The sequence below is a fragment of the Bactrocera neohumeralis genome, chromosome 6 (genome assembly GCF_024586455.1).
Source record: "Bactrocera neohumeralis isolate Rockhampton chromosome 6, APGP_CSIRO_Bneo_wtdbg2-racon-allhic-juicebox.fasta_v2, whole genome shotgun sequence".
Lineage (NCBI taxonomy): Eukaryota > Metazoa > Arthropoda > Insecta > Diptera > Tephritidae > Bactrocera > Bactrocera neohumeralis.
Window position 1 is genome coordinate 74,483,837 of NC_065923.1, and position 16,281 is coordinate 74,500,117.

Here is a 16,281-nt window from a genome sequence, read left to right on the forward strand (position 1 = left end):
CATCTTGTGTGTCGTACGCTGCACCGCCACTTTTCGCCATTTGTCACATGCTTGGTATTTATCAAAGGTGTTGTTGTTGTTATTGTTGCGGTTGCTGTTGTGCTCGTTGTTGTTATCTAACCAATTCACACCTAGAAATGTATTCTGCGGTTCATTAACTTTTCGGTCGCACTTTCCGGTGAAAATGCGGTCAACAGCCGCAGCTTCGCGGCGAGCTTGCACACGCTCGCACTAATACACACACAAACACAAACACCTCTGCATAATCCCACCACGTGTAAGTTGGCGCTGCTTCCGCACATTGACCGACATCGGCGGCTTGGCGCAGACGGACAACGAGCGGCTTGCATTCTAAGTGCTCACACACACACATATGTACAAGCGCACGTGTAGTCTACTTTTTTTTGATAAGTTGAAATATTGTGGCAATCAAATGCACGAGCGCGAAAATATTGCTAATAATCGCCGCACATGCCTACCTATTAGCCGTAGCTACAACAAACAACTGCAGATATGTAGATACAATGCAATTTATTTAAATTTCTTCTCGGGTTTTTACAAACCGAATTTGTTGCAATTAATTTGCCAGCTCGTGTAAATCGTAAAACAACAAATATGCGCCTGGGAAAACGTGTCGCGATCGGGCGCCTCCTAACCGCTTATAGGTAACAGTACATGTATATCCCTATTTGTGGCTGTGTGTGTGTGTTTTTTGCAGTTTTCGCTATTATTATTTAGCACAAGCCGTTTCTGGGTTCAACGCCCGTTCGAGGGCAAATAGCTCAGTAGACGCTTGTTTACGTTCGATCCGCTTGCCCGTGGCGGCAAAAAATTTGCTCGCTATTATAAAACTATTGCGTTGTTTACTAAAAATACCGACTACAATGTTGTTATTGTTAGCTTGTGTCACTTGGCAGTAATTAATTCCCGTTGGAATGAAATGGTAACCCAATTGCTCTAAACAGGTACTTTCTGCTGAAAAATATCACAAGGTGCCGAAGGAACTGCTGCCGCAATCAAGGTATTAAAGCTAGTCACTTGAGTCTGCTTCGCGGTAACAAGCTTTAATAAGACCTTTTGTCTCTACAAGAGTTACAATATCAATAACAACACCATTGCGTAGGAATTCAATAAAGAGAATAACACTTTGGAACCAGTGGAAACCTGCTAGCGAATATTTCCAAGCCCCAAATGTCCAACATATCTCCTATGCTTCAGTCTGAGGGGTACCAAGCATAGAATAACATTTCTCAGAGCAACCTTCTAGCGAATATTTTGTAAGTTTTCTCTTAAGCTTTAGTCAGAGCGGTATCAAGTTGTTAATATCTCTCCCTCAGCAGTTTGTGATTCTTTTAGCAGAAGTATAAATTGCACATTTACCATCATAGATTGCAGATATAAAGCTTTAAATAGGCTACCTGATGGGATTATGACCTCTATCACATATTCTTGAGGCATGAAGGAACTGAGCCGAAATACATTTATTTGCGCGTCGCAGTTGTTATGCATTTAACGGGGTTTTCAATAGGGACGCCACAAAACTAGAGCGATACAGAGCGATAGTCGGACAGCAAACGACTTCGTATTGTTCCCGATCCTTTGACATTTCTCTTCAGTAGGGTTCATTTAATCTTGGAAAGATATACGAGTCGAAATTACGTTCAATTTATGGTCGTAATAATCGTCCTGTCAGATCAACAATTGAGCGTCTAGTGGAAAAATTTGAATCCATAGGCACAGTACAAAATGTTCCCGTGCCAATGAGACTAAAAAAGTACCAGTGGTGTCGAGAATATTTTTGCACTGACGTATCAATTGAGGAAGACCGAAATCAGTCACGTCGTTCTCAAGCGTTGGGCATCTCTGTGACGTCGTTGACGCCAATTTTTGCAAAAATTTCTTGGCCTACGTCCTTACAATTTACGCAAGAACTGAAGCCGCGTGACCACCAGTATCGTCGTACGTTCGTGAATCGGGCTGAGCAACATCCGGATGGGAATCGTTGAGGTCCTCCAGTATATATACGAAATAGTCACGTACTTTTTGAGATATCGTTCAGAAAATTTTCATACATCGTTTTTTTTACAAAGATCCCCATCTTTTGTCGGAACGGTCCATTTCGGACCACTATAGCATATAGCTGTCATACAAGCTGACCGATCAATTTCAAGTCCTTGTATGGAACATTTTTTTATTTGACAAATTAGCTTCACGAAGTTCGGTACAGATTAATACCAGAGATATGTCTACAACCTACAAAGAATTGGTTGAGATCGAACGATTATAGCACATAGCTGCCCTATAAACTAACCGATTTAACCCAAATTAAAAAATAAATAATATAATAAAATAAAAAAACTCTTTCACTTCACAAGGTATCTTCACAAAATTCGGCATAAACCAATATCGGAGGCATATCTGCAATATTCGAAAAAATTGTTCATATCGGGCCACTATAGCATATAGCTGCCATACAAACTGACGAATCTAACCCAAATCCTTATGAGAAACTCTTTTTCTTTAAGTGCTAAATATCTTTGTGAACCCTTTCATGCTATGAAAAATGTACTTCTGAAGGGTATTACATGTTCGAAAAAATCATCAGCAGTTATTCCGATGTTTTCTACGGATTCTTGCTTTTATCCGAATTTCAATGGACACGCCGGTCTACCGAACTTCGTTTACATTTCAACACTTCAAGCTTACGACCAGCACCTAGGAACAAAAAACCAAAAACGATACTCCGAAGTATAGCAAATGCCATGGTGGCAAGGGGCGGTAATATGACAATAAGAAACCCAGTAATAGTACTGTTGTAAACAAAAAAAATTTACTTTTGTAGCAGAATTTTTTTCTTCCTTTCCTTGCTTCGCCGCTTTCATGCCACTGCAACTACTATAATTGTTTTTATTGCAACGTCGTGTCGCCGACCGGTTCGACTGTTGCACATTGTGAGCTCCCAACCACCTCGCACTCCCCCTTAAGTTACACCGACCAACCAGTATGCTTTGCTCTCGCGCTCTCACTCTTCTGCATGTTCGACGCTTCCAGCACTTCTCTAATCTCAAATCGTCAATTTGGGTTTCTGTTTTGCTGTGCTTGCGAAATTTTGTTGTAAGCAGTTGGTAACAGTAAATTTGCCTATGCTGCAGCTACAGCAAAGCACAGGCGGCTGTGTGTGTTTGTCGCCTAGAGACAGTGTGTACCCATATGAAGGAGGCTGTGGGGGCGTGTGGCTGCTGTCGAAAACCAAAAGTACATTGCTCGTCGTGATGTGTTTTCCCTAATTGGGTCTCTTATGCATGCTCATTCGCTGCAGCCGCAATCAGTTGCAAAAACCGGCCGGTTGTCAGGTGCCCAAACAAATCAACTCACGCACTCTCACACGCACATCTATGCAAGTTAAGTGCACGCATGCAAAATCTTAGGCACATACATACACACATACGCGATATTTTAATCTGCAACAGCGAACGTGCCTCGCTTGGCAAACGAAATCTTCGCTTTTCACTGCATTCGTTGCCACCTCCACGAATTGTCCGTCCACCCGTCAGGCACACATTCAACTGCATCTGTTTATTTAAACGTCATGTTTTCTCTATTCGTTCTCTCTCGCTATATCTCTCTATCTGTATGCCTTTTCTCTCTTTTGTCTCTGCGCCATTTTCGCTTTTCTCAGTTGCTGCATTTCTGTTTTGCACTCGGCCCATTTCGTTTTTTTACTCGACATTTGCATTCTCCACATTGGCGCTCTCTACGCCTCCAATTCGCTGCAAGTCAAGTAGCGCACTCAATACCCCACCAAAGTGTGCCGTCGGCCCGGGCAGACTGCCTTGCTGCGTCGTGCACCCAAACTGGCCTCCCAACTTTTCTGCTTTGGGTTGTTTAGTATCTACTATGGTAGTGTATTTGGATTAGCAACAACTCTTCGGCTGCGAGCCTAGGTGAATGCTATGCCCAAGCGATAACCCCACAAACACTTTCCTTGGTGTGGCAAAGTCATAAAATAGGCAATCATATGGCAAAATCAGTTATATACATTAGACAGAGCTTCTCATAAATAAAGGAGGCGTATAAAGCACCATTAGAGTGCTACTCTTTCTCAATTTAAAGTAATATTGTCAAATATGCATTACAGGCCAGTCTAACCTCGAATGTGCTATGGTTTTCTCAATGAAAAGATCTTCGACTTCGAAGAAAGTGCTCTCCTGGTTTCAGATCCAGAATGATTATGCCGGGATTTCTTGATGGAAAGAAGGAGTATTGCATTCTCGACTTCGAAAAAAAAACGCTTCTATTGTTTCAGTTCCAGTGCGAAAATGTCAAGTTTTCTTGATGGAAAGATCTTGAAAGAGCTGAAGGAGTACAAGACAATTGCGTTCTCGACTTCGAAGACAGTGCTCCGATTGTTCCAGTTCCAATAAGAAAATGTAGGGTTTTCTAAATAGGACCATCTTTTATATAAAGTGGAAGACAATCGCGTTGTCATCTCCAAAAAAGTGCCCTTGTTTTTTCAGATCCAACTCCAAATGCCGGCCCGAATCACACTTTGATTAGGCCGTAGACGAAAAATCGCATCTAACTTCCAGCAACTGCTAATTCGCTTTCGCTTCGGAGAAGTTACTTAAGCAACTTACTGCAATTTCGGAGCGCTAGTCTTGTTATGACATTATAATAAAGGCCTCGTATATTCCTCTTGCTTGTGTGGCTCACTGGGCCTATTTGGTTCCATTTAAATGCATTTCTTCGCATAGTCGCCGTAGCCTAGACAACCTCGTCTCCGCATGCAATCCTCCACAACCCCAAAAAGTTGGTTGCCCGTGGGTGACTGTGGCAGCTTTTCTCTACTTGCAGTTTACGTTTTCTTTAATTTAAATATCGAACTATAACTTGCTCTCGCCTATTACGCTTCACTTACTTTTGTCCTCATAAAATATTTTTGTAATTATTTTGTACCATTTTTTTTGTTTTTAGCTTTTCTGTATTCCTGCTCTTTCTATACTGTCTACCTAGCTTGTATTTTGTATGCTCGCATATTCTACGCTCTCGCGTCATCCGCTTTTGTGCGCTCTTCTCGGCTCGTTTGGTTCGTTTCAAAGCAAATCACCGGTCGCGAATTTCATTTTTCTGTTTTTTCGCAATATTTCTGCTTCTATTTTTAGTTTCATTTAATGTTGTGTCGTTGAGCTTTATTTATTTTTTCGCTGCTGTAATCTTGTTTGTGTATATTTTCAGATTCGAGTTCGTCGTCTTTTTAGCTGTACGCTGTGCCTCTGTTCTGTGGTATCGATGTTCTTCATCACTTTGTGCGGCTAGTCAGTTGTGTGGCTTGATGGTTAAGCCGGCTGGCTGGCTGACGGACTGGCAAACTACTTGGCCGTTTGCCCCACTGGCCGTGCACCATCCACTACGCAAGACTTTCCGCTATCCGGCTATGCGTTTTCACCCGATCTCGCTGTATTATAGTTTCTTTGCCCATCTCGTTTTTTATCGCCATTATTTGCGTGTTGTTTTTGATTGTTTTGCAATTGTTCAAGCGCAAGCCGCCGCATTCCGTCGCACCTTTACCCGGTCGTTCGCCAAGATTTGCGTTGGATGTTAGCACTTCGCGGTTGGCTTCTGGAGCTGCGGCGGTTGTTCGGTGCAGGTTTGATTGCTGTTGCTCTGCGTTATTTTTGTTAGTTTCGCCAGTTTGTTGCCTGTCCGATTGTTCTCTTCATTTGCTGATTTTAGTTGTTGTATTGTTTTTGCATACACACGTACTTGTGTATACCGCAGGCCGGCTCTGGTCTTTGGTTTGGTCGCATGTCTCCCTCGGTATCGCCATATCTTCTCTATCTCAGCGTGCGCTTCGTTCGTTACATTCGTGGCCGTCACTCGTAGTCGACTGCCGGGTTGCCGGTTACGCCGTGATAGTTGGCAGCGCACAGTGGGCTCGTTATAATAAAAGTGAAGAAAATATTTTCACTTCTAATAGAGGCAATGACGTTTGAAAGGGACTAACAATAAAAACTTTCGTTATTTATTGGTCGTAGTGCTGCTATTGATGGTAAATTCAGTAGAAAAAAGATGTGTTAGTTATGAGTTAATCTTGTCAGATGCTCTCAAACTTCTAAACCAACTTGTGAGTTACTTCTTCGGAAAATCATTAGATACTATGAGCTTCAAACCGCTTTCCTAAGACTGAGAGAAGAGTTCGTTAAAATTCGCGTAAAGCGCAGGCATCCCAAAGGATGACTGCATCTCTTGAACCTAGTAACAGAACTCCATCTTGTATCGCAAAAGACCAAAACTGGTCTATGAGTGGCTTACCAGTTTAACCCAAGCTAACCTATGACTGATAGATCTTATGTTAAGCTTCTTTATGGGTACTTAAACTACGTTTTACTTTAGACGGTTTCCAAAACCGAACTTAAGTGGTGGTCGGCGTTCTACGAAACTATTTTCACCCTCAAAATATTGCCGTTTTATGACTGCGCTTTCGCACTCACTGTACGCGGCCGTCCACAGCACCATCGTTGCTGCCTCTGGAATTTGTGCCGTGCCTCCGTTGCCGCGTCGCCACCACCTCGTACCCAACGCTGCATGTAACTACCTTTTGTTTCTGGCATTGCTACGCGCGCTGTGTTTGGCACTCTGCTTTGGCTGCCTCCTTTGCCCCAACCAACTAGCCGATGCTGGCGCGCTGCTCGGCTCTGGCTGTCGGCGTTTGCAGTGCGCTTTGCTTCATTTTTGCTATGGTTTGGTATGCTGTTTTGTGTTTCTATTTGCTTTTTGCTCGCTTCGTTTTATGTCTGATTTTGTTTCATTCATTTTTCACATTTTGCTCGTACACTCTTTGCTGTGTTTTTGCTTTTGCTCAATACCAATGCTGTTGCTATTACCGTTGTTGTTGTTGTCGTTGTTGCGTTTTGTTTTTGCTGCTGCCATTGTTGTTGTTGTTATTGCATTTGAGACGCTTTTGTACGATGTCTGTTGTCGATGTTCTCTATTTTCCCCAATCGCGAAGTGCCTTTTCGCATTTATATTCGTACTATATTCTCGCGCGCTCTCTGCATTCAGTTATTCGCCGATAATTGATGTCAAAGGACGCGTTACGGCGTCGGTCATACGGCGCGTATAATTAACAAGGATTTCGATAACGAACAATTTGTTGTTAATTTAGTTCCGGGTTCAGTGCGTTTTCGATTTTACTTCCGCTTCAAGTGCCGCCACATTTGTTTGTCTATGTTTTTTTTGCGACTTTCGAAAGTTTGCGCCAACATTATTTGTTTAACTGCCGGTTTAAGCGCTAAATTGTTGTTCCTTACCTTTGTACAACAAATAATATAAACAACACACAAGTACATACAAATAAAGTATAATACGCGTGCGCGCGCTCATCGCTCATCGCTACAACGCCCTGCTTAACAGCGTCGTTCACTTTGCGAGTAGTAATTTACCGTTGCAATGCCAAAAGAAGATCCATTCGTGAATCGCGCCCAACTGTTGAAGGCTATCAAAAAGTATCCGGAGATATGGGACTCAAATAATAAACTGCACATGTGCCGCAGCGTCACAGCGCCCATGTGGAACGAGATAGCCGAACAGTTTGGTGGGCATGTGCCAACAGGTGAGACAGAGACAACAGTATATATTGATTTTTTTTAATATAATCGATTTTTTACAAATTAATTTTATGGTATGTTAAGTTCAAAGTTAAGTTACGGTTAAGTTATATGGACTAAGTTAAGTTACGGTTAAGTTAAAGTTAATTTGCGCTAGAGTTACATGTTAAAGGTTAGGTTGATATATTAGCCTCAAATGTCAGTAAGGTCTAAGTTAAGTTACGGTTATGTCAACGTTTTAGTTTGAACTTTAGAATATGAACTAAGTTAAGTTACGATTAAGTCAAAGTTTTAATTTGAGCTTGAGTACGGGCTAAGTTAAATTACGGTTAAGTTAAAGTTCTATATTTAGCTACAGTTATAGCTTGAAGTTTAGGTTGCTAGATTAGTCTGATACACCTGGATGGACTAAGTTAAGTTACGGTTAAGTCAAAGTTCTAGCTTGAGCTACGGTTGCAGACTAAAGGTTAGGTTGATATATTAGCCTCATATATCAGTATGGACTAAGTTAAGTTACGGTTAAGTCTAAGTTCCAGTTTAAGGTATAGTTACAGGTTAAATGTTAGGTTAATAAATTAGCTTCATATGCCAGTATGGGCTAAGTTAAGTTAAGTTACAGTTAAGTTAAAGTTCCAGGTTGAGCCACAGTTAAAGGTTATGTTGAAAAATTAGCGTAGAATTAAATAGGGAATAACATAAAGTTTAAGTCTAAGTTAAGTTTCAGTCGGAGAAATTAAAACTAAAGTTCAAGTCATGGTTAAAAGCATAATTGGATGGGAAAGATAGCGAAAACTTCAAATTGAGTCTATGGTTAAGCTTAAGTTTTTACGTAACCTTAGACTTAACTTGTCGATAATTTTACAGCATTAAATAGCACAAACAGATTTTTTCTTGATTTTAACCAGTCAGTTTCCATGGCAGATATATGTTAAGATGGTCCGATCTGAAGAATATATGGTGAGATTTTAGCAATGCTTGGGTTATCAATCTACGCCAAAGTTTGTGAAGATATCTTATCAAATAAAACAGTTTTCCTTACGAGGACTTTAGTTAAATCGGCAAGTTTGTATGACAGCTATATACTATAGTTCTCCGATATCGGCGGTTCCAACACAGGAGCAGTTTCTTGATAAGAAAAGTGCATGTGCAAAATTTTAGGGCCATATCTCAAAAACTGAAGGACTAGTTCGAGTATAAACATACTAGCTGACATACTGAAATGACTAAATCACCTCAGCTGATCATTTATATATATACTTTATAGGGTCTTGGACGTTGCTACGTTTCCTTTTAGGTGTTAGAAAAATTGAGACCGAGTATAAAAAAGTTAAAGTTAAGTTTAATGTAAAAACGATTAAGAAAGGATCCAAAGGGACTTTAGGGTCCACAATTATAGCAGAAAATATCGAATGAAAACGCACTAGTGCTCATATTTACCCACAAGAGATAGAATTTATAATGCATACCAATAGATACCCTCACCTAACAAATACCCACATTCTATTCACACAGTAAAACTCCAGTCTATCTGGAGCCAGATGAAGTACCACTACCACAACTTGGTACATCGACAAATCTTGCATAAGGAACGCTTCACCACCAAATGGGAACACTTCGAACCGATGTCTTTCATGTACAACATCACTGTGGCGAAGATAGTTGGAGCCGCTGGCGCCAATGATGGCAATCAGACACAGCATTTGCAGTCACCCACAGCCGTATCACTGCCCACGCCACCGCCGACACCAACCACACCGCAAACGCAGGGACGTGGACGACCCAGCGGCAGTTTTACGTGGCTACCGGCACAGCAACAACAACAAACGCAAACACAACAACTACAACAGCAGCTGGTGCAAACACCATTATCCACACAAATGCACGAACAATTGACACCGGGTGGCATGCCGCAACCGCTACTTACATCGACGCCCCTACCGACACAGACCGAGGTGAGCGTTGAGACAAGTCCATTTATTGGTTTCACTGGACTCGTGCCACCGGCAGCCATAACGGTGGAGGCTACAACGACACCAATGCGTAAGCCGGGGCGTCCAGGCTCCATGAATAATAGCATGCGCGGACGCATCATTGACGTGATCAAGGCACATCCGCCTTTGTGGGTTGGACGTCAACAGGAAGCTGTGCCGGGCCAACGCAAGGCGCAAAATCGTACATCGGCTGTGTGGAAGGAGGTTGCCGCGGAGTTGGGATTAACTGCAAGTAAGTAGCGAGCTAACATGACATATAGTTATTCGAGTATAAAGTCTTAGCTTGAGAAAATAAGTCTTAAACTGTAAAATAGAATTATAGTGTGACTATTTTTAATTTTTTTTTCCTATTTTTTCTATTTTTCCCTTTTTTTATTTGTCTGTTCCCCTCTCCTATTTGTCTGCCAGGTCTTGTGCAAACTCGCTGGTCCATAATAAAACAGCGCTACGTAGATGAATTGCAAAAAGAGCGGCGCGCTCACTTCACTCAACAGGCCTTTCACTCCACCTGGGAGCACTTCGAACGCATGGACTTCATGCGCGACATACTCATCAAGAAGGTGGACGAGCGTGAGCAAACGCGAGAGCAGATACAGGAAATCGTTAGTGAGCATCAACAATTGCAATCGGCCGCTGCGCAGCATATGCGTTATATGCGGCTGGGCATGCCGCCACCGATGAGCATGCTGGGTCCCGCATCGGGTGTGTATGAGGACGGCAGCGTTGTTGGCATGGTGCCATTGCATCAAACTGGTGGCGTAGTGAGCGGTGTTGGCGGCGTCGCTGGCGCTGTGGGTATGGGACGTCGTTTGGGTGCTGGCGGACGTGTGAAGACCGAAAGCGACTTGGAATGGGATCCGTTTGAGATGATTTTGCATGTGCATGGCACTGAACCGGCGGCTAATTGAGCGGAAATGGCCGAGTGAAATGAAAATTAATTGTAGAAAAGTTGAGTTAATTGAGTAAGTAGTGTCCAATGATAATATTAGAGCGCAGTACTGCATATGCGAAGACTGGTTTAAGATGCAGTCTGGGTGCTGTAGCAGCTTTAGGGTATAAGACATAGCAAACATAATCGACTAAATTAAGCCACTCAAATAAATCGACTGATTACGCCATACTAAGGCATTTCAATACTATGTGAGAATCCTAAGAAATGTCGTAGCAACTTGTGTTTTTGTGTCTGAGCCACTTTGCAAGATTTTGAAGTCAACGTAAATGTAAAGAACTAAAAAAATGGTGATCCAATCAACCAAATTGTTTATCACTTACCGTATTAAGTAACCTTCTAAAGGCAATGCTAGTAGAGGCAAGACTGAGTTGTTGCAACTATTCGAAGCAAGCAAACGTCACTATAATATATGACGCTTGAGTAACCAGAAATACACTGCAAAAAAAAAATAAAAGAATAATACATAAGAAATTGAGAAGCGTACTGACATTTTGCTGGTTTGATATTTTCTTATATATGTATGTATGTATAATCTGAGAAATTATATGTTTACGCGTAGTTTTTAAAATTTGTACACATTTACTTAGCGGAGCTAGAACTAAGCTAAATTGTACTACGTAAAATTATAACTATATTCTACACTATATATTTTGAAAGGTTATGTTTTGTAAGAACGTAAATATATATGTAACTGCATAGATATTAAATAAATTTACCGATGAATAAATACAAAAGAGATGGTAGTGTGGTTTCATTTGACCGAAATGTAGGATTACCGACCGACCGCTCCAGCTCTGAAAGTATTCGACGTAGTACCCGTCTGGGGAAGCACAGGAAGAAGGAGCTAAAAGATTCATTGACAATTTTTGGGTTAAGTGCATGAAGCTTAGTGAAGCCTAAAGTTAAGAGATCGGGAAGCTGAAAACGATACACCTGAAAATAGCACATTGGCTCTGATGCACTAAATTCGGTTCCAGAACTTCTCACTGCATATAAATGCTCATTTGCTTTTAGTTCCATCGGCTTGTATTCATTTGTGTTACAGCCATGAGCGCGACCTTTCGTTTGGGTTTTGTCTCTGAAGCTCTCTAACCAGCTGCTGGCTCAAGCCCAACTTCACTTCGATGCAAACAGAATCGATGACAATTTTTGGCTTCGGTGTATAAAGCTTGGAGAAGCCTAAAGTTTAGATAACATGAAGCGGAGAATATTTTATTCAATCAGTTTTGGGACAAATGACATATTGCGGAATAAAGTTGGAAGCTTAGCATATCGGCTCTGAAGTACTTGATTTGGATCCCGATATTTCCCACTCTATACGATTGCTTATACGTTCTTAGTTCCAACGGCTTGGATCTATATATTAGCGCTACAATAAGCTTTACCACCGACTGTGGCCCAAATGGAGAAACATTGCCCGTTGCCATTTACCAGCGCGTCAAATTTTACTCTATTGATTTATTAATAATTAAAATTGTCCTCCTTTACCTAAACTTTCTTTTCTTCGTAGATACTCAACCTCGTTTTCAAAGCACCTCAAGTAGCAACAAAGCCAAACACAAAGGATGAAAGAGTCACTACAAAAAATGGCTTTAACAACATCATAAATAACAAAAGGTGACCAACAACACAACAAGCAATACAACAACAACAGCGCAACCAGTGATCTACACCAGAACTTGCTTCGCAGTTGCTGCAAATATACCAGCTATATATGTGGTGCGCGCGACGCGCTCACTGTATGCCCGTGTAGCTGCGTGGCACCTCACAGTTGGTTTTGCACACGTTTTCCCTTCAATCAACCAATCAGCGGACACACACCTTTGCCACTATATTTCAGCGAACTTTTTCCACTTTCTTGGCCTTTTGTTGGTGACTTCAGTGTCTGCTTGGAAACCGACCGCCGACTTACCCCACTGCCAGCGGTAGCGTACCGTCTTTCAACCAACACCGTTGACTTTACACCACAGCGACTCTTTCGCGTCTGTCAGATACCCCGCCAGCGTCTGCGGCAGCGTTGTGACAGCAAAGTGTTGTACCTTTTAGTTTGTATCTTCAATAAATGCAATGTAACTGCAGGCTTTTGTGTAGACATCAAGTAGCTTTAATGACAACTACAACAAAGCTGTCTTTCTTTCACAAAGCTACACTGTAGGTAAGTGCCCAGTAAACATTATTGGCGATCAATATACCCAAGTTTAATTAGAGGAATAAATTTCAAATACCTCAAGGAGTCTTGCTTGAGAAAGGTACATATCTACACATTTTAGAAAGTAAATTCATGTATAGAATATCTATCTATATCAGCTGTTTTGTTAAAAGGAACCAAAGCGTTCATAATAACTGATAGACAGGTTATCCGGTACTTGTTGAAGAGTATTGGAACCCTTGGCCCGATTTTTAGTATGCAACAGTTAGAACGATCGATCATACTAATTATGGCAATATAGCGATATGGTAGATGAAAGGTAGTAACACCTCAAGAAATGAATGCCTTAGGGGACGATAATTCACTACCTCTCATTTCAAAAGACGACATTACCAAAAGAGTAAGCTTCACAAAGAAGTTTAAAGTTACCTTCTGCAGTAAGCGCTGACTGGAATGATTCTACGCTTCATCTACTACTGACACGTAGCACACTCCACACTCTTGGGACGTCTTCCGAGCATATTTCAAGCACAGGTCTTTTCTATAAGGCAGTGTGAAGAAATAAATCTTCAAGCTAACCAACGTATAAGTTAGCCTTACTTAATGATAAGCGGCACTACAAGCGAGCTCAGCCTATGAAATCTAAGCCTTATTGATGCAGAAGTGCAAAGATCGGCTGAACAGCTTATCAGTTGCAAACTTGTACAACTCATCTGAATGCCGGGGCATAAAAGAGCAACCAGCAATAAACTGGCGGACGAACTTGTCAGTTCTTCTGCTGCCACTAGACTAGACCAGAGCACTACATTGCGGCTGAGTCCCATACCATAAAAGAGCTGCTCCGCACAGAGTAGAGAGTAGGCAGAGAGAGAACACAAGGTTTAAAAGTATACTAAACCAGTCCAAAGACAATTTCCGTCAGCTGGTTGCATTCCATACTGAGTATTGCAGGCTCAAGAACCGTCTGTTCAACATCGACAGGGTCTGTTCTGTGTTACAGCACTAAAGACGATCTAGAACCGATTTTATAAGCAAGGCTGCGGACCAGAGCGCTATATAGAAGAATCTTACAGCTCTAAAGATGCTCGTGGACTGATTTGATCTTATTTTAAGCAACTCTGCGATTTATAGCTCTATATAGAAATATCTCGTAACACTAAAGAGGCGCGAAGACCGATATGTTTTTGTGTTGGGGAAATCTACAACCTAACACTTATGTAGCTGGCATTTCTACTGGGTTACCATGTGCTCGTTGTACCTTTCCTTTGGCATTTTCAGTTATTGTAAGTTGTTGTTGTTCCTGTTCTTTTGGCATACAAAATTTGTGGCTGCTCGCCACATGTCAAGTAGTCGTTTCCTTAATTAAACGCTGACGGTGTTGTTTATGGCCCCTTTGCTTGCGATACACATACATATGTATGTGTGCCACTATATATTAAGTACATATGTATGTATGTACGAGTATATATGTAGCCTCGTATACATCACTTTCTAGGTATCTTCAGTGTATGCCGCTAAGAAAATTTAGTGCAACATGTTGTCAAGTCCTTTAGCAAATATACAAAAGACGTGAGCAACACAACAGAAACCTGCAAAAATAACAAAAACAAGTTGTGTGCACATAAATAACGTGGAATGGGGCGCGCAAAAAATACAACAAAAACAAAAAAAACTAGAATTATTGTTGGCCTTTGTCAATCACATTTTGCTGCTCCTTTGACTTGTTGTCAATATGTGTGTGTGTGTTTGTGCTTGCGATGGTGTGTCGCCTTTACAAATATGCACATAAATTTTCCAACAAACATGTACACACATATGTATGTACATATGTATGTAAGTACTAATTCATACAATAAATTGACTTATAATTAAAAGTTGTGGAAAACTGCCTGCGGCCATGTGGCAATTAAGTCGGCCACCACTTGTAATCGATCAATATAAATTAAGCTTAAAGCTGCAAAAGTGTTGCCCACGGTAAATAAGAGTCTGCTGGTCTACTAAAGGGTTTAGTTATAAGGTTTGCTGGTTAGTTTAATTAAAGCAACTTTGACTTAATTAATATAACGGGTTGGGTTTCAAGGTGTTGGCAAGTCCCCAGCGAATTGGCCATTGACAGGCGTTTTCTCGGCGAGAGCTACAAAATCTTATTTTCGAAATGAGATGCCTTCAATATTTTTGAATTTTGACCTTGTTTTTCCAGTCGAACCCAATAATGTTACTACTAAAAAGTAAAGCCTTCAAAAGGTTTTCTAAAATTAAGGAAGTAAAGTCAGCTTCGATATCCAATGCAGAATAACTATTCGCAACAGGTGTCACTTCGTTCTGAGTTGGCAATAGAGAAGTAAAGTACTCCCTCGACGAACAAAGACCAAATTCTACAAGTCACTCATCATCAACCCAGTCCTGCTATATGGTGCAGAGGTATGGACGATGACTTCGACGATGCCCGAAGATGAGTCGGCTTTACGAGTTTTCGAGAGAAAGATTCTGCGGAGGATTTTAAACACTCAAGGTCTGAGAGTATCCGACTCAGTACCCGCGGGGGGAAGCAGAGGAAACGGAAGAGGAAGCTCTCAACTCCGTTGGAAAAACCAGGTGGATAAGGACCTGGCTACACTTGGAATCTCCAGTCAGCGCCAAACAGTGAAAAGGAAGAACGCCTGGCACGCTGTTGTAAACTCGGCTGTAACCACGTCGGTGTTTTCACGAAGAAAGAAGATGAAGAAGTTATAGTTACCCTAGCAACTGTAGTTTTTGGCTCTATGAATTCATAGTTAAACCTATAATGTTCTATAGAATGTTTGCTTCGTCGAAAGCGCTATAAAAGACTACACTCGAAAAAGAAATGGTTTGCGTGCAACGGACTACTGTCATTCGTATTTGTCGTACACTATGAACCACATAAACTATGGGACTGAATGTCTTGCTACCTTTAGTACTGTCAAATGCACGAAAGCTTGCCTCAGATTGAAATTACATGGGTACTTAGATTACAGCGAGCCTGAACACTCTGGACTCTTCGTACAATTCGACTCGATTCCAAAAAGTACTTGGATTACCAGATCGTCGAATCCAGCTCTCGTTGGTGCTTTCCAACTCATATATCTTCAAGGGAGGCATGGTATGGAAGGACGCGCTGGACGATAGGCGGCGGTGAGCTTTTTTACGGATGAATCAAAGCTTGAGAGGAAAGTTAGTGTAGGTACAGTGTCGGGACTTTTCTAACAACTCTAGTTTTAGGCTTTTCGTCTTCGAAGCGGAGGGAACTACCATAAAGGTAGCAGCGCTCTCTTCTTCAGAAGGTGATTGTCGACTCCGATAGTATGTAGTGCAGCGTTATTAGTATTAAGTTCGCTGATTGTGCGCTCGAGACTACTGAAGGAATGTTAAAAATTTCAGGAAGAGACGAGGGAGGAGTACGTGGTCGAGAACTTTCCATCAGTCTGAGTTTTTGACTTCCCGACCACTGCAGCGTCTTCCAAGCGAAAGAGGCTGCCAGAAAGGTAGCAGAAGATCTACTGCTCTGGAACGTAGTCGCCTTCGGAGTGGTGACTGTGCACTCCAATAGTAGATCACTGATAT

General features: G+C 41.6%; 1 protein-coding gene and 1 long non-coding RNA gene across 8 annotated transcripts in view; one reads left to right on the forward strand and one right to left on the reverse strand.

The window, feature by feature from the left end:
* LOC126761174 (uncharacterized) overlaps window positions 1–16,281 on the reverse strand; it is a 951,325-nt gene that overhangs the window by 357,158 nt on the left and 577,886 nt on the right. For 6 of the 7 annotated variants that reach the window (XR_007667327.1, XR_007667325.1, XR_007667330.1 and 3 more), the window contains one exon: window positions 10,871–10,985. This is a non-coding gene — a long non-coding RNA (uncharacterized LOC126761174). Of the gene's footprint in view, window positions 1–10,870; window positions 11,040–16,281 lie in introns of those variants that run through there. The other variant, XR_007667322.1, reaches the window with a different exon arrangement.
* On the forward strand, window positions 6,486–11,010 carry LOC126761167 (uncharacterized). The gene is made up of 3 exons (XM_050477131.1): window positions 6,486–7,612; window positions 9,120–9,830; window positions 10,007–11,010. Exons 1-3 carry the CDS (start codon window positions 7,450–7,452, stop codon window positions 10,504–10,506), a joined length of 1,374 nt encoding a protein of 457 aa, XP_050333088.1. The 5' UTR covers window positions 6,486–7,449; the 3' UTR covers window positions 10,507–11,010.

Coding starts and splice junctions, on each gene's coding strand:
- LOC126761167 (XM_050477131.1), top strand. CDS start 7,450: ATGCCAAAAGAAGATCCATTCGTGAATCGCGCCCAACTGTTGAAGGCT. Junction 7,613..9,119: donor TGGTGGGCATGTGCCAACAG/GTGAGACAGAGA, acceptor CTATTCACACAG/TAAAACTCCAGTCTATCTGG. Junction 9,831..10,006: donor GGAGTTGGGATTAACTGCAA/GTAAGTAGCGAG, acceptor TTTGTCTGCCAG/GTCTTGTGCAAACTCGCTGG.